The following is an 18,113-nucleotide window of genomic DNA, read 5'->3' on the forward strand; positions in this document are numbered from 1 at the left end:
TTTCTTAAAAGAATTGCTATTGCTTCTGTATTTAAAAAACGAAATAGGTAACAGGTATCATGTATAAGCAATGACTGTTGTTTATGTAAAATAGCCAGCAAACGTGGATATAAGACCGATGACTCGTCAAATCAATGTGTCGTCAATATATCATCTACAATTTCCTCCATGCAAGATGCATCGACGCTTACTCAGGAACTAGTAAGTCAAATTTATTATTCATACGAAGAAAATTATTGAAGAATAACTTTTGGTCTAATAAGAGAGGGACGAATACTTTCTATTTAATCTTTCAGAATATAATATAATAAAAAAATAGATATAATGGCAGTTTCTTTAATGTATTATATATCGTAATATAGATGTAATGTAGATCAATATTTTTTAAATTATGTAACATGTTGCATTAAATATTGATCATATCGGGCTAATCCCCAGCAGACACTTAATTTCCAATTAAATTTCAATTAAATTTATTCGGTCTTAGTTTTAAAGGTATAATTAATTTATTTGGCTAATAAAGACGCGATGTAGTTAAAACGCCCCATTTTTATATTTAAATTAATACACAATTTGAATTTTTTAACAACTATTTTTTGCTTGTTTATTGGTCCTTAATCATTTTACAGTATTTGATACATACGAGTTTGATTCTTCATTTACTTTACTTTAACTTCATTAAGTAACCTAAGAATGATTTTATTAAAAAATAAAACCTATTGATACATAATTATATAAAAAACAGATTCCTAAATAATTTATAGCGTTGAAACGTATTTTATAAACAGTTTTTTATTTTTAATCGCAGTTCAATAAGTTGACGCTTTAAAATCTTCGTAAAGGAAAAATTTACTTGAAGATAATAAAAAAATCCGCTGTTGAAAAGAAGAGCAATTAATTTAAAAAGTTGTGTATTACATATAACTTGTATATATAATAATGTACTCAACTTAATTATAACATAATAAACATAAGAATGAGAGTCTATATAATTAATTTTACGATATTATTTTCAGCTCTGTCCGTGCGCGTGTGGATTGCTTGTGAAAGATGGAAGCGAAAGCGAAGTTTCCATCAATTCAATGCCTATATTGAAAGATAAACTCATTAAAACGTACAATATAAATATAATTCTTGTATAATATTTAAAGTATGATTTTTGTCCTTTTAATCCTATTAGCTTTAACTGTTAATAAATATTACATAAATTTTTTTTATTTTATTCCAACAAATACCACGTAAATCACTGAATTTTCGATTCCTATAAATTTTTTTTTATCGAGGAGTAATATGTATAATACAGCTGTTTGTACTTTTTAGAATAGTACTAATAATGAGCATTATTTTACTCAATTTATTTTAATCTTATCATACATCTCTGTCAATAGTTGAAAAGAATTCTAAATTTTTAGATATATAACCCATTACTCTCTCAAGCTATTTATGCCGCAGAACTCCACATAAAAATTTAAATATATCATATAAATTACACAATTATTATTTTACTTCAAAATATCTCTTTCAAAACGATTGTAAAATAACATATATTCCGTGTATTTTTCAGTAAACTTAAAGAATTAGGTCTTCATTTGGATTCAAAAGAGATGATGCATACAAAGTCGCATGATGACATAGTAAAGGGCAAGAAAACCAAGACGCAGAAATTGGAAAAAGATATAAAAATTAAGCGTTGGGTAGAGGATGTTGTGCAACTGCGGCTACAAATGCAAATTGAGGAGTTGCATAAAAATATTCAATTTTTTAAACAAGAAAACGAATACATTCGATGCCTCGCGGAGAAGTGTCGCTGTTTATCGGAAGACATAAGGAGTGTGCAGCAATTACTACCAATCAGAGATACATATTTTGGTGAGAAATCGAGAGCATAGATTTTCTATATCTTTTAATTCGGCATACCGCGGAATTTGTATTATGGATAGTTATTTTCAGGACTCACGACAACGATCAAACACTTACAAGCAAAATATCACAATGAACATGGAATAATAGCCACATTAACCGGGATATTTCGAGGTTCGATTAATATTCAGCAGATCGCCGCGAGACTATTAGCGCCGCTATTAGAACACTGGAATCCAAGAGACAAGTATTTTAGAGACGCGACGCCACATATAATTGCACTACCATTAAGTTTTTCATATAAAGTTAAAATCAACGTTACTATATTTTTTTCAGTATAATACCGACCCGTGTACCCTCCGCTCCAAGAGCGCAAGCTTCTTCGAAGCCACCGAGTTCCGTGGTATTCAATGTTTATTAAAACATTTTTAATATAATCCCAAATAATATACACGCCAGTATGGACATACAACGAACATACAATGTATAGTTTATTTTGCAACATTGCAAAACAAAGAATACTTAAAAATTCTTTCGCACGTAACGTCGCAAGTAAACGCGATTAAACAGTTAATGGCGCGTTATATCGATTTCACATTTGCGCGCGGAATATAGAAAAACTTCCGGCGGTCGACTAAATCCTCCAACGTGTTCAAATCAGGCAGCACAGACGGGATCTCGAAGGGAAGATTGGGACGCGCGACTATCAGCGGCGCTTGGCTGGAGCTGGAAAACCGAACGTTCGTGTCGACTCTGTTGCGATTGCTGGGTGTGTAATATGCCTCGGTGGACGTCGCTTGTTTGGGATAGTAAGGATCGTATTCCAACTCGTTCGGTACCAGCGGCTTCAAGGACATCGTCAAAGCGTGCACGGGAATCTCCGTGGTGGATTTTACGTAAGTCGTATGAGCGCTGGCTTGAATCGATCGTAAAGTCTCCGAATATGGATGGAAATCACTGTTGTAACTCGACAAGGGGAACTTCTCGCGCGGAGGTGGACGCTGATTATCCTCCGACGTTGTCGCTGTTGTAGGCGAAGAATTCGAGAGCGGCTCGTATGGACGATTGAAATATACGGTATTTTTGTCGCGAGTCTCCGACAGTGATAAAGACAATGACTGCGTAGTTGATTTGGGTTCGTTATGTGGATTCCAAGCACCAATCTGTTTGGTAGGCGGCCGAGCGGTGGAAATGCGGTTCCTCGAATCGGTGTCGCATGTCGTACAGGTGTCGGTAATTTGCCTAGCTTGATTCCGGTCCTGATTCCTTAAGAATAGACTCGCGCGGAAGACGAACCCGGATTGGAACTTGTTAGGCATGGATTTGTCAGGCCGTTGAATCACTTGGAAGGAACGCGAAAACGACAATCGATCATCGTCGAGCGAGTTGATCGATTCCACCGGGGATCTCGTCGAGGCTGCTGCGCGCACAATTTCCTCGTCGACGTTCTCGTTTGGAAATTGAGTCGACGGGTGAACGGTCGCTTGGCAATCGACCAGATGAGCGTGGTCGCATGTCAAGGCGTCTTGACGAAAAGCCGTTTCCTCGGGGCATCGGTAAGTGAATTTGTTCCCGTGATCGTCGCACGTGTGATATATCTTGCAGTTCGCCTCGACGTCAGCGTAGAATCCCATAGGCCGGTTGAAACAGGAGAATCTCATTCTGACGGTTGGCGGAGTGGTATTCTGCGTAGGCGAACATGCATTGAAATCGTACAACTTGAAGACGTTTATTCGCGTTTGTGCAAAATCGAGACAACTTAACGCATCTGTAAACTTGTATAAGTATAAGCAATTTCTCGTTTTTTTACGTCATCAGTACTTATACACAGCTAATCCAATCGTTAACATAATGCGTTAACGTTTGGAGTTACTTACGAAAACTTCTTCGGCGCGGGCAATAACGACGAATAGCGTGCATCGTAGAAGATACAACTGTAGAATCCAGTGTAACGCCATTTTTTTTTTTAACAAAAATCTAAGAATATACTAAAGGATTACGTGAGATCGAAATTACGCGGAAAGCAACAGGAGCTCCGTTCTCATCGTCTAGAAGATCACTACACGGCGTTACAAGAAGTTCAAGTGAAAGTAACTCGAGGATGAGTCTGAAGCTGTTCTCTCCCTCTCCTCACATCCTTTACTTCCCCTCTCTTTGCCTTTCCTGACAATATACCTGGCACACTTAATGCATCCTATCTTATTTATCATCTATTGTTCCCTATGCGAATGGACGCGTACGCGATCTACTCGCGTTGCAAATCGAAATCGAACAAGAAGTAAGGGAATCATTCTGCGTGAAAGTTAGGTATTGCGGTGAACATCGATATATTCTGTGATGTTATAGCAGTTATACTATGATATACTTACCTTGAATCTATAAATTAAATCTATGTGTAAAGCGCCGGTACCAATTCATTCACATTTCACATTTCAAAATATATGCGATAAGTGTTGAGCTAGTTTACAAGAATAGGAATAAGAAAAACCGTCGAAAGCAAACAATTGATGGAAAATGGAATAAGTACACAAAAAAAGAAAGAAGTGTCAAATCAGAACTTATATACTCGTATATACGCAACAATCTATGATCTTCTTATAAAAGTTTCAACTTTTTATTTTAACTTTTTTTTTAGTTGAACTATCAAGAGACACGGTAGTGTCTCGTGCCAAGTATACGCGGAGCGAGACCGACCGTGACTCTTTTACGCGAACGCACGAGTTGCGAGTACTCAAGATGTTTATAAAATACTTCATTCAAGCAAGTTTTCTTCGTTTAATGATAATAATCTCATTTCAAGATTTCCACGAAGTGGAACCGCAGTTTGAACCACAGTTGCAAGAATGCACAGAAAAGAAGAATATTCTTGATTTGAAACTAAAGATGTTTTCAAATCAAGAATATTCTTCTTTTCTGTGCATTCTTGCAACTGTGGTTCAAACTTCTTATGTTAGCTGACATCAAATTAAGCCTGGCACTAGTTAGAGTGTTACGTCCAAAAGCTCTAAAAAATTTTTTTTTTTTTTTTTTTTTTTATAGATAAAAGAGTAGAGTTCGAAAAAACGCGGTACATATACTCTCTCGCAAGGCCAACACTCCAAGGCACTGCGAATCACTGTGCAGTTTTCCAGATGTAGGTCAACGACCCGATAGGACGCTGCGACACCCTCTGCGAAAAGTTCCTTTATTTTTAATAAAAAATTTTAGTACTAATGTTTAAATTTTAATGTTAAAATTTCAAAATCTAGCAGCGCCAAGTTTTTTTACAAAAAGAATTTATTTATTTTAATTAAATATATTTATTTATTTTAATTAAATATTTTTATTTTGTACTGTTACCTCTCAAATTCTTTTTCAATTATTTTTTATAGCAATATATATATTCTCTTTGCAATTAGCGCAATTTAAAGATTTCACTTTTTTTTTTAAATACATGTATACCGAATGTGCGGGATACGACAAGTCGGACTTTTATTTTGATCTTTTTTGCCCGTTCGGAATTCAGTTTGTTAATCTCAGTAAAGAGAATACTCGGTAAGAGTATTTGAAAGTTGTGTGTGTGTATCGATGGAAAAATCGTCTTTCCGCTCCGCTTCTTTAAGAAGGAAATTTAAATGGAATTGATGGGATCATAATCAAGGCTAAAGGCTGGATTGCTCGCCTACGGCATTCAGCGGAAGACGTCGTTCTCGCAAAAGTTTCTGTTTATCGAATGTAAATCATGTAAATCCACTAGTTCCGTGAACGTCAGATAACTCGATCACGTAAATACTTTTACAATGTTGCACCAACTGTCTGAGGAACATCTCGCTCGGTCTGAAGAACCGTAATTATATAATGTGTAAAATACACATTGGCAAGAAAAATAGCTAGGATATAATATTAAATTGATTCTTTTCTCAACATGCAATTAAAATAATCTTAAAATAAAAAATAGTGGAATAAAGGGGATATAAAAAGGGGTTTTAGATATATCAAATTGTTTAATTTAATATTTAAATTTTTTATTTAAAATGTAATTCCAGAAAATAATTCCTTTAATCTCGCGGATCCTTTTTGAGAAAATCTGAGAAAACGATATAACGTATGTTGACGTTTTTCTGATGAACGAGCGGAACGAGGATTTCCTCTGCTCGCGTTACTTGGTCTATCGTTTTGGCGGCCACGCGGGGCTGCCGAAAGGCGTTGTTTTACCTATCATTGTCCTGCATTCTAGCGTGGCGACCCAATAAACTTTGGCGACTTTGGCTGTCCTACGTCGCGGGTAAGGATGCCGGCTCCTTCAACTCTATTTCCGTGAGCTCCTGACAGATATATATGTGCTTGCAGCCGATCTCTTGGCGGTACTGTCCTTGCTACATATTGCATTGAGCGCGCTAGGGCGACGAGATCCTTGCCAATCGGGCGCCGACTCGGTAGGCGAGAGCCTCTTGAACTCCAGGCAGGAGAATTACGACCGATTCGAGGAAGTTCTGGTGAGTGTTTCCGAGGTCGGCGATCAAATAATTTTGCAAAAAGTTTGTGAATTAATTTTAATTTCAATATTCTTTCTTAGGAAATATTTGTTCACCGATTTATTACAAAATATACTTTTTTCTCGATTCGCCTTTACCCAATACCCATTATCTGTCTGTTTCACGAGGTGACAGAGGTTCTCGATGACGGCGTGTCAGAATCAGGACGCTGTCCCGGGGACAGCGACGGTCCTCCTGAGCCAACGAATCCGAGGATTGCGAACTTGACCAGTAGGACGTGTCAAATCGTCTTAGTCCTTAGACGATGGACCTTGACTCGATCTCATCGTGTATTAAGAGAGAAGTCAATTGTGCGCCCGATTACATATGCGGCAAGAAATGTACGAGGCTAAATAATGCCTTTTGAAATGATGTAAATTGAGAAAGTGTCGGAGAAGTCATCTCATGAGAGATTCGGTAAATTTAAGAATAAAGACAAAGATGAAAGAGAGAGAGAGAGAGAGAGAGAGAGAAAGAGACAGAGAAATAAAGTGAATTTATAGATTTGCGAAATAGGAAAAACGATGCGAGATATCCTATTTCTATGCGTGCACGTGAAGGAATGAATATACGCGAATATTTTTCTTAGCTAAACACTTGTTAGTTACAAGTAATAATCTGTAATATAAGTACAATTTTCTATGCGTTATGTCTTTTAGAATATATAAATATAGATATAAATGTATAATGTAGGAGAGACCGGGGCTAACTCGACATCGGGGCAAACTTGACACTAGGTTTTTTGCCAATTTAAATCTATTGTAGAAACTTGCCTTTCCTACGGTAAATGTGTCTTTATGTGTCAGTATTATCAACAAAATTTGGTAACATTCTGAGTTATATTGTAATTTTTAACGCGACATAAGCGTTTTTGATAGTAAAAAGTAATTTTTCTGATCTCTCGAAAATGTCTACTTTTTCATCGAGCTTTACTCTTGCGAATCTACCATGATTTTGATAAGAAATTCGATGCTTTATACGAATCCGATAATAGAGTTTTTGCATATTTTCAAAATTTTTATATTTTTGGAGTAACAAAAGTTAAAAACCACGTTCGGGGCAAAGTCGACACGCTGTTTTATTGGCTCCCAATAATAAACGATGCTTGTGATGCAGTTATATGGTCCATGACAAATGTGTGCGCACATGTAATCGCGAATTTACTTGCATAAATTGTTTTTCAGACATGAGTTTAGATGAAAAAAATTGAATGTTCAATAATTTTTGTTCTCGTTATTTCCAATGATTGTTTTACTTAATTCCAAATTTTTGTACTTTCTAAATACACGATAAACAAATGTATATTTAGTTTCAGACAATAAAAAATAAGTTCCAGATCAAATTCTGTCGATCAGGCAAAGTTTCGAGTTTACTCCGGCATTTTTCAATTTGAAAATTTGTCTTCGCGTCACTTTTCCTTTCCTGGCGGCAAAACAAAGCGACGTACAGCAAAACTTTCTGAATCAATTTTGTACCTGAAGGAACACTCTTTAAATATATACCATTGAATTTGCCTAAAAATTTTAATTAAATATTAAAAATTGCCTTTGAAAAAAATAGTGTTGAGTTAGCCCCGGTCTCCTCTATAATTGCATGACATGTACAAAACAGCCGTAAAATTTCATTATAAAGGATCATTCGTTATGCTATTAAATTGTCAATATATAAAATTGCTAATAAATACTTTCCAAAAGTCTTCTACTCGGTGAATTTATTTATATAGAAAAGCCACGCTGAAAAAAACTTCATTTTTTATATAGATACTTAAAAAAAATAAAATTTATTGCAAAAATATTAAATAAGAAATTTTATTATACTATTGATGCGGTCGCTAAAAAGTTACGATAAAGAGGTACATATAGCGATAAATAAGACTTACAAATAAAATAAGTGACTTATAATTACTTAATACACTTGCAATTAGTAATGTTATATTGTACAATATGTATAATTATGTAAAGAGAAAATTAACAAACAAACTGAAAATATACAAGATTAAATCTCAATAAGAAATAAATATTTTAACTTTACATATAACAATCTATTCTGTGTTATAATGTATCTTGTAAAAACGAAATATACGATTGTCTGAACAATTTTCTAAATGAAAATTATTCATTTTATTTTTTGCACGAAATATTCGACGTTTTACAATAAGAAATAAACAATCTTAATTTTTATTTTCAGCTTTGGAGCCCGTAACGTGGCACCTCTGAATGTTTAGGAGGCAACCCACGCTTAGTGAAGATGATCCTGAACGAGTATGAGAATGAGGTGCCGTGAATTGATGCTGAATTAGATGCTGAACGAGTTTAATTTCAATCCTTATCTTCTTGTTCAGTTCTTGAAGTATGTCCCTCGTGTACTTAAAGGAACCGCAATTCTCTAATAAGTCGGCACAGTATCATATGTAACTGTGTCGACTTATTAGAAAGTTTCGGTTTCTTTAATTTAATGTCGGTATCCGTAGTTATATCCGTAGTCGGTATCTTGTAATCGTTGTCAGTTGGACATGGCATTCCCGTTACCCATTCCATTTATGGATGGAAAAAGCCCATAAAAGGAATGGGTAACGGGAATGCCATCTCGCAAAATGGTTTAATCTTGAATATCATCGTATCTATTAAAAGAATTTTATAATTCTATAAAAATATGTACATATTAGTCTTTTTATTTACAATATTAGTCGAAATTGTACTTTCCTTGAATTGTATTTATTTACGAAATATAACAGTAGATTGTAACAGTAGAACAATTCAATAATCGAAGAAAGGAATGGAGAACAATTCAAAGAAAATTTATAAAATTTTAGTATAAATTATTGTGTCAAAACATATATATTATTAATAATTGGGAAAAGAAAAACTGTAGTACAAATAACAGAATAAAATTTAATTTTTTTTTGTAAAATATTAGGGGAGACCGGGGCTATCTGTCTACGGGGGCTATGTGTCCACAGTACTGCTATCTCAAGTTTTAAGAGACAGATGTCTCTACCATTGTAACAAGTAGTTGAAAAATGCCCTACGTAAGATATTTAAATGTTGTTTGTTTTCTTGCAATGCCTCTCGCAGACGCTATATATGTTAAAAGAAAAGCGAAAATAATTATTCACATTTTTCGACGGTCAAAAAATTTGCTGTGCGACAATAGTTTAACTCAAATTAAAGTAAGCAATTCATAATATTATCAATTAATATACAGTTATCAGGTGTGAAAAGCGTCAAATCTTAATTCCGCATTATCTAAAATTGGCAACATGTTAAAGACTAAAAAATGTGGTCGGGGCTATATCCGTCCTATTTTTGATGGGGCAATGTGTCCACACTTCAATGACGAATTGTTTTTTTATAAATAGATAATGGTGCGTAACTACAAAAGAAAGACTTTCCTTAAGACGGATAAGGTAGACATATCCAATAAAATTATATTTAGATTAAAAGAATAAAAATTGAGCGAGAATTTTTTCGTAAAAACAGCGTTAGACTTGGAATAAATATTCGGGCTCTCACTCGTTAGGGGAGACGGGGCTAAACAGTCCGTTTTTTTTCATAGCCGATTTTTAACAACAAAATAAATAATTTTAGTTAAATGTGGGAAACCACTGTAAAGAGTGAACCTTTAGCTACAAAATTTATATAGGAAATTTTTGTCTACGTCGCTTTGTTTAACCGGTATAGAACAAAAACGACAACGGCGGAAAAATTGAAATCTCAAAAATGCCGGGGTTTAACCGTCACACTGCATTTTCAATACATGTACGTACATCTAATCCTGAATAATGATAGGATACATTTTAATAATTGTTTTTTAAGAGAAAAATATAAAAATTTATGTAACATTTTTATGCAAAACATTATTAAAAAATAGTTACGAGGGTTCCTCATTCCGCAGAAGTCACTCGCCCGACTTGTTTCACTCCTCGACGTCCGATGACTCTATTCGGTCTGAACGGTTGTAATTCCTGTCTCATCTATATTCCATATGCAGTGAGCTCGAAAATGCCTTGGAAATGCACCCGGACTGCTTACTGACCGATTAGCCCCAAACACAAGTTTCAGGTTTGATCGCCCACGAAATATTAGACATCAACGATAATGAAAAAACTACACTGAATTCGTGTTCAGCATGCATTACTCTTTATAATCACGTACCTCAAGATTTGGAGACCAAATATTATTGCAGATATTACAAAATTTCCACGCGCAGAAAATGTAACTTTCACCTTCCGAAAACACGTTTGCTCTCGTAAAAATCATAACACGGCAGGTAACCTGCTGAAATCCGTTGGTCACATTGGTACTATAAGCAGCGTTTACAATGTTAATAGCGAGTTTGCACAATATATAGATTATTCCTAGATATTTGATTAGACGTATTTACCCCGTAGACATTTTAGCCCCGGTCTGTCCTACTGTAAAAAAGTGACCTACGAGTAACTACTTGATCCTGCAATTCAAGAATCGTCACGAAATTTTTATTTTAAAAATACACGTCAAGTTAAATATATGAGTTTGTCTTAAATTATTGAGTATTTTTTATTTCAAACGCTGCCAAGGATAAAGTAAAAACCCCAAATAAAAAAAAAGATTAAAGAATTGAGGGGACAAAAGAAACTCATCACATTAATTTTGCAACGGATTCAAAATCAGTTTGATGCCACCGTATATAAAGAAAAGTCAGCTCTACGCAGGAAACTTGTTAAAAAATCTACTCAAAGTGCCTACTACTTCTCTGACTCCAATGACTAGGCAGATTTTTTAATATTATATATTAATAATAAATAATATTATAAATAAGTATAAAAATTAATATAAAAATAATGTGTTGTTTATTATGTGGACAGATATAAGCCCCGCATATGGGGCTATTTGTCTACGCTTCACTTGTTCACTTAAAAAATTCGCCTCTTTAAAATGTTAAAAGATCAATGATTCTAATTGTTTTTTTTTTATAGCAAGGTTGATAGGTTATACCATTAAAATTTTAGCCAAATATCTTTATTAAGTTTTTAGTAAACTTGAAAAAAGCGTTTAATAAAGTGTGGACACATAACCCCGGTCTCCCCTATGTCCTACTTTTTGTCGTGCGCACTTAATTTTAACAAAAATAAATACAATATGCAGAAAGCAAACGTAACTATTATATTAGCTAATGCGTTTAAATTTATAAAATTAACAACACGCATACACACACATAAAAGTCGATGATGCTTTACAATAAAATGTAACTTACAGGATGCATATGTTGTAGACAATGCTTATTATTTCGTCAATTTGCCGCAGTTTATCCGGCAGATTGACGAAATCATAAGCATTGTCTACAACAGCCGGTGATATTTTAAGCCAGTAGTTGAAAGCCAGCGTTAATTTTGTACACCTATGTTTTTCAGCACTTCGAACGTATTCGAACGGCTCCAAAAGTTTCTATACGACAAAAATCATGACTTTGATTCTATTGTGCATGAGATCAATAATAAAACGAAAAGTAAGATACGAAAAGTTGAATTGAACGGAGAATTGAAATATAAAATTGAAAGAAGAAAAGGGAGAATGGGGTATAGGACTGACCTTATCCTCCTCCGTGTTACCGCTTGGCGAATAATAGAAAGGTATAACTTTGCTTGTGTCCGTCATGTTGCGTTAAACAGTGATGTCTCTTCTCTGATTAACAGGAACAGAATAACTAAATTTAAGCAAGTCTATACGGGCTCGATGTTGCAAGAGCAACAACCAGTGTGGACAATCCATATACGAATGTAGAAAACGGGCTAAGGACCAAACGCTGTAAATGATGCGTGAAAGTTTTATTTTTATTTCTATTTTACATATCTTCCAACCTTGACTTCGTGCCGACTAAATTTAGTCGCGGCGACTAAATTTCCTCCTCAGTGGTCGAATTGCAGTACACCTTCACGGAATGAAGGAAGTTCCAGGTTCGAACCCTGGCTGAGGTAATATTTTTCGCAATGATTTCTTTACAGTCATTTAGATGAATATAGCATCAAAAATTAAATCGAATCGATTTAATTAGGTGTAAGGGGGGATTTTACTACTCCAACCGGAGCTGTGTTTCAAGTCTGACAAATCTAGTCGGCACGCAGTCAGAGCTTGGTAAATATGTAAAATAAAAATTCAATAAAATAGTATAAGGACCCTCGAAATTGAATAAGAGAAGTAAAGGCTATAAAGATCAGACGCAGATATCCGTGCGTAACATCAGAATTACTGATTTATTGGTCGTTGTGATTTACATCAATCCGTACGTTTCGACTCAACTTTGAGCCATCTTCAGCGGTATAAATTAAAATAAATTAAACGTTCTCCATACCACATTAGTGAGCTTACTGATTCGAAGTTTCAGAAACCATGTTGGAAAAATAGACCAATTGATACATATATCTGTAAAAGTTATTACATTAATGCTGCGATATTAATAACTAAAAGAAGAAAACCTTAAAAAACTCACCAATCAGTCTAAAAAACGTGGAATTCAGAGCCATACGCAAAATGAATATAAATTATGGCAAATAAAAATACTCTCTACGAAGAGACTTAACGATCTTGTCGACACGACACACAACAATGATATGATTAGATATTGCAAGAAAAGGCAAGTCGTAGGTCAAAACAACGGTGAAAATTATAAATTGTAGGTCAAGCCAATAAAACAAAATAATAAATATTTAATGTACCAATAGTAAAACGCGATTTGACAACGACAAAATGTTTATGAGCATGGATTAAAATTTGCTTAAAACCGTCACATATGCATGATGTAAAAAATCTGTGTTAGTTTAAGAATTAAGACTATTCTCTTGCAACTTAATATGGGTCAACTCAGAAACTAGTCTCTTAGATAATAGTTATTTGTGTAACAAGTGCGCAAAGTTGAGAATTGGACACGGGTGCGGAGTGGACGCACGAGCCGAATGCGAGTGCGATCACCCGCACGCGTGTCCAATTCTCAACCCGCACGTGTTACATACCCTATTTTATATTACGAAGTGCGTGGAAATAAGTAGCCCATTATTGCGCGCGCGTCATTTGTGCGACGAATGGCCAATTTCCCACGCGAGAAATTCCCTAATCGAACCCGTGCAGGAATATCTCATTCTTGCACGGCCTTGAGTGAGAAATCTCTCGCGCGTGCAGAATCGGCAATCCGTCGTACAGATGGCGCGTGCGCAATAGGCCACTTTCCACGCACTTTGTAATATAAAATAGGGTGTGTAACACATGCGGATTGAGAATTGGACACGAGTGCGGAGTGGACGCACGAGCCGAACCCGCACTTGTTACACAAATAACTATTATGCAACACGTGCATGGAAAGTGGCCCATTACGCACGCTACGCGTGCATGATAGACCACTTTCCAGGCATTTGCAACATAAAATAGAATGTGTAAGCCGTGCGTAAAGATGAAAATTCCCGGGTGCGGAGTTTACTCGCCTTTAACAACCCTTTTAAATTTCTCAGAAATATTCGAGACACATGGAACCGTAAACCAAGTTCGTCGTTTCTCTTCGATCGTAGGTGGAAGTTCGTTCTGTTTGCGAATACATTTTTTAAGCAGATATTTAATTCTGGTATTAATTGTGTTAAAGATAAATGCTAACGGGTAGTCATTTTGCATGTGATATGTAGTTTACTGGATCTATACGGCCCTATTCTATAACTCCCTATCGATAGTTTCGTTATCGTTATTGTCGTTGCGCAGCGTTTTTACTTTATACATATCATATCTATGCAAAGCAAATATAACGACAATGAAACTATTAAGAATTAATGCCAAAGCACAGCTTGTGTTGTGCAAAAGTCTGTGCTTCGGCCTTTACAGAATAGGTCCACTAATATCTGTTTTGTATAAGATCTGATGGAGATTGGAAAACATCAAGAAAATACGATAATAATTAAATAATGTCCGTAAAATAGTGTAATCCTTGCAGAGGACGTTAATTTAAAAAAAACTTGTTTTAGTACTTAAATTATAAATTAAAACAGTTTTATATTATAATAATTTTGTATAATTTGTGATGGGTATTATACATACATTTGGTATCTTTTTAAATTCCTTTTTTTTAAGATATACTATACTGGAATATAAATTCTACTCTAGAAGAAAATAGAACTGATAAAATGGAGAATTATAAGAAGCCAATCCGTCCTTTTTTATCACTGCACTTTTCGAGAACAATAAAAAACATTGACCAATTAAAATTCGCTAAACAGAGCAGAAATTATCCCTAATGAACTCATTTTTTTCACTCATAGAGGTAATCACCATAGCAGTTAACGTGCTAAAGTATAAATTTTGTAATTTTTTAGAAAATATATTGTGTCCTATTTCTTGTCGCGCTCACTTAGTTTTATAAAAAATAAACGTAATGTGCATAGAAAGCAAATATAACTATCATTAGATAGATGCGTTCAAATTTATTGGCACGTGTGTAACATTTAATTCAAGATGTTTATATTTTTCATAAATTTCAAGACATAATAAAACACACTACAGGATACAATATTAATAAAATATACATTTATCAACATATAAATTAAATATAATAATAATGATGACGCTTTGCAACTAAATATAACTCACAGGACGTTTTACACGTTATGCATAATGTTATTTCGCCAATCTGCCGAAAGCCAGTAGTTGAAAGCCAACGTAAATTTTGTATACATGTTTTTTAACACATCAGAAAATGTATTTAAACGGTTCCAAAAAAGTTTCTATACAACAAAAGTTTGTCAATAGTTCTATTGCACAAGTTATGCTTATACAAAAAATATGCTTATCGACATTTAATTGTCTTCTCGCGTGACAAAACTAAACGTAAACGTCAGCGCTTTTACGGAACGTTAATCGTATGCCCGTATGAAATTAAATACTTCTACCCCTGTTTCATATACTTTTGGTAAAAATTCGGTCCACTAACGAATGAGTAGTTCGCGTACATACAGACAGACAGACAGACAGACAGACGTGACTTATATATATAGATTTCGTAAAAATAGTAATTTTTTGGTTTATAAACCATATTTTGAATTTTTGAACCATAAAGCTTTATTAATAACCCTTTACAAACAATCTAACATTTATTTTGAATGTTGCAAGAATGCACCCTTTTAATTTTAGCCAAAAAGAATCGATCCCCCGTTTGTGGTAATTACGCAAAGTAGCGCTGGGTCAAAATGACCCAGTGTATTCTTTATGTCTCAAACAGGTAGTGTGTGCTTTAAGGATTAAGAATAACTTAATAAATTTAATCTTAATAGGTAATTAATATAAAAATTCGACAGTTTTACATTCGAAAATTCTGTTTATCATTAATGCATATATGATTAATAACGCTTTTACAGTATCGGCGTTAATTCAAAACGAATTATATTTGATCACATAGCATGTAAAGAAAAATGTAGTAGAAATAATCTTGAGAACATGTTCTGGAGTACATTTTGACGTCAAGAATGTGGTTAACTGCAAGAAATAATTTTCAGTAATTAAATCAGCTACGTCAAAAAAGCAACAGTCGATTGTCTGATTAACAAACTGTAATTTCTTTATTCTCCGTTACTCTGTATACTATGTACAATAAATTAGTAAAAACAGCAAGTAATTAATATTCGGATATAATTGTATCACAATAATATTATTTTAATAAAATAAAATATTATCTAATATATAATTTGATAGACGTAATTAAAATAACGCTTTGTTATATTATACAATATTTGGTAGCTTATTTCATAATAATAATATTAAAATCTTAACATACTTGAAATATAATTATCAAAATGCCAAGAAGCAAAATAAACTGAAGTTCAACGACTCGCGATTGTTGGTAAGACCACAAACCAACGGCAAGCAGCAGGATTCGATTGACGTTAAAATGTCGAGTTTCGAGATAAATCATCTACCTACCTTGGTGGGATTCGAACTCGGGACCTCTGCATCGTGAGCCAACTGTCTTACGTGGTAGACTACTTCTTAATTTGATGTAAGCGTTATATATAGTCTACATATGTCATAACCAGCACAAATATATAATTTTTCAAAAATTATCTTAAGAAACAAATTTAGTTAAAAAAGAGTAATAAAATTTTGATTTGGATATATGATATAATATTTCTTAATGTCGGGTGAATGTCAGAAACCAGTGCCGGCTTATTATAAAATTTTGTGTTCGTAAATATATTTATGAAAAAAGTTTATTTATAAAATTAAAACATTCTTATCAAATCCTTACAAAGGCCTTATTAGACAAAAATAAGAAAACTTTTCTTATGGCATCCTTAATAAATAATGATCGGGACCTCATCCGGTTAGCCCTAATAAATAAGTATTTAAGAAGTTAAAACATCCTTATCAAATCCTTACAAGGGCCTCACTAGACAAAAATAAGGAAACCTAGGTATATATATATATAAATATATATACCAATTAAACTTTCATGTGTGCACCCATGGCGGAAATATACTTCTGCACCATACAGAATGTGCACTATTTGGTTTAATATTGCAAACTTCTGCACACTATTAATTCGCACTGTTGAATGATTAGTATAACAGTGTATACTGTTAAATTTTTGCACTAATGGCAGTAGTATCTACTGTTACATTCTAATAATTTACACTGGTCAATAGTAATAATTGTATAGTGGACACTACTTATTACCAGTATTACAGTAAGCATTGCAGTAGTAATCACTGCTTATAATTATTGGCATTTAATAGTTACTATTATCATTTCAATAGTTACTATTAGCATTTCAATAGTTTTTTTCCATAAGAGATACTTCAAATTGAAGGTCTGAATTACCTCCATAAATTTTTTCAGATTTTTTGTAACACTTTAACACTTAAAAAAAACATCAGGACAAAAACAACCCAGATTTACAGACTAAAGGTGCCAAAAAAACGTTTACAGACTAAGGGTTAAAATATTTATAGATTGTTTATAGCACATTTCTTGCATATTCCATGCTGTATGGGTCTCTTCGTGAGCACAGAGATGTATTTGACGGAAAAGCAGTAAACGGAATAAATATATCTCTCCTCTTTTCTCTTCATTGATGGTATATTTGCCTAAGCGATGCTAACTATTAGTATATCAGCTTAAAATTAGTAAATTATGTTAATGTTGGTATATCTTAGTAAATCAAATAATGTCATCAAAAATAATTTTTTCTCCAGCGAGAATAATTTTACTCATACTTATACACTCACCCGCAAAAAATTTTGGCTACTTCAAATTAGCGTTAAAAAGCACCTAATTCAAAGTTACATATCTGCATGTGTAAAAAATGATCGCAGAGTGATGTTTTAAAGCTTTTTAAAGCGTTTCAAAGCTTGAATCCTCAGCTTTCGAATGCTTCGAGACTTGTTTCTCTGCGAAGATTTTACTACAAACGGCGCTAATTTAAATTGGACGTTGCAAAATTGAAGAATAAACTTCAACTTTTATAGCGTGCACGTAGAGAACGAAATTTATTTTCCTTTTATTGATTATATCGTAAAATTTTACATTTTCTCTTTAAAATTTTTTTTAATCATAGTGGTATAATTTTTTTTACTGAGTTATGACAATTTAAAGTAAATAGTGCATTTTCTGGTCCTTTCTCTGAAAATCTGTATTCTGTCGCCGATATTCGTATCTTTTGATTTTTTATGAAAACTGCTTCGTTGGCAAAATGGTGCAAATGACAAACAGCGAGGTACTTATCTCGGCTGTG

General features: G+C 33.9%; 2 protein-coding genes across 3 annotated transcripts; one reads left to right on the forward strand and one right to left on the reverse strand.

Annotated features, from left to right (window-relative positions):
- The first annotated feature begins 3 nt into the window (after window positions 1-3).
- LOC139816499 (uncharacterized) lies at window positions 4-2,326 on the forward strand. Of its 2 annotated transcripts, XM_071784171.1 has the most exons (5): window positions 4-201; window positions 1,017-1,114; window positions 1,565-1,869; window positions 1,951-2,107; window positions 2,197-2,326. In XM_071784171.1, the coding sequence occupies exons 1-5, from the start codon at window positions 169-171 to the stop codon at window positions 2,279-2,281; spliced, it is 678 nt and encodes a 225-aa protein (XP_071640272.1). In that variant the 5' UTR covers window positions 4-168; the 3' UTR covers window positions 2,282-2,326. The 2 variants fall into 2 exon arrangements, with proteins under 2 accessions (XP_071640272.1, XP_071640194.1); XM_071784093.1 differs by having other exon boundaries at window positions 7-201; window positions 1,951-2,201.
- An 81-nt stretch (window positions 2,327-2,407) lies between these two features.
- On the reverse strand, window positions 2,408-4,325 carry LOC139816435 (uncharacterized). Its single transcript, XM_071783964.1, has 2 exons — window positions 3,738-4,325; window positions 2,408-3,545 (listed from the first exon to the last, which is right to left on the reverse strand). Exons 1-2 carry the CDS (start codon window positions 3,816-3,818, stop codon window positions 2,442-2,444), a joined length of 1,185 nt encoding a protein of 394 aa, XP_071640065.1. The 5' UTR covers window positions 3,819-4,325; the 3' UTR covers window positions 2,408-2,441.
- Between the last annotated feature and the right edge of the window lie 13,788 nt (window positions 4,326-18,113).

The sequence above is a fragment of the Temnothorax longispinosus genome, chromosome 1, assembly GCF_030848805.1.
Source record: "Temnothorax longispinosus isolate EJ_2023e chromosome 1, Tlon_JGU_v1, whole genome shotgun sequence".
NCBI classification, from domain to species: Eukaryota; Metazoa; Arthropoda; class Insecta; order Hymenoptera; family Formicidae; genus Temnothorax; species Temnothorax longispinosus.

Bases quoted from the DNA above. Each gene is read 5' to 3' on its own strand.
- LOC139816435 (XM_071783964.1), bottom strand. From the start codon at position 3,818: ATGGCGTTACACTGGATTCTACAGTTGTATCTTCTACGATGCACGCTA. The intron at 3,546-3,737 runs GTAAGTAACTCC...TCGCCTACGCAG, and splicing joins CCCGCGCCGAAGAAGTTTTC to AATACCACTCCGCCAACCGT.
- LOC139816499 (XM_071784093.1), top strand. From the start codon at position 169: ATGCAAGATGCATCGACGCTTACTCAGGAACTA. The intron at 202-1,016 runs GTAAGTCAAATT...TATTATTTTCAG, and splicing joins CGACGCTTACTCAGGAACTA to CTCTGTCCGTGCGCGTGTGG. The intron at 1,870-1,950 runs GTGAGAAATCGA...AGTTATTTTCAG, and splicing joins AATCAGAGATACATATTTTG to GACTCACGACAACGATCAAA.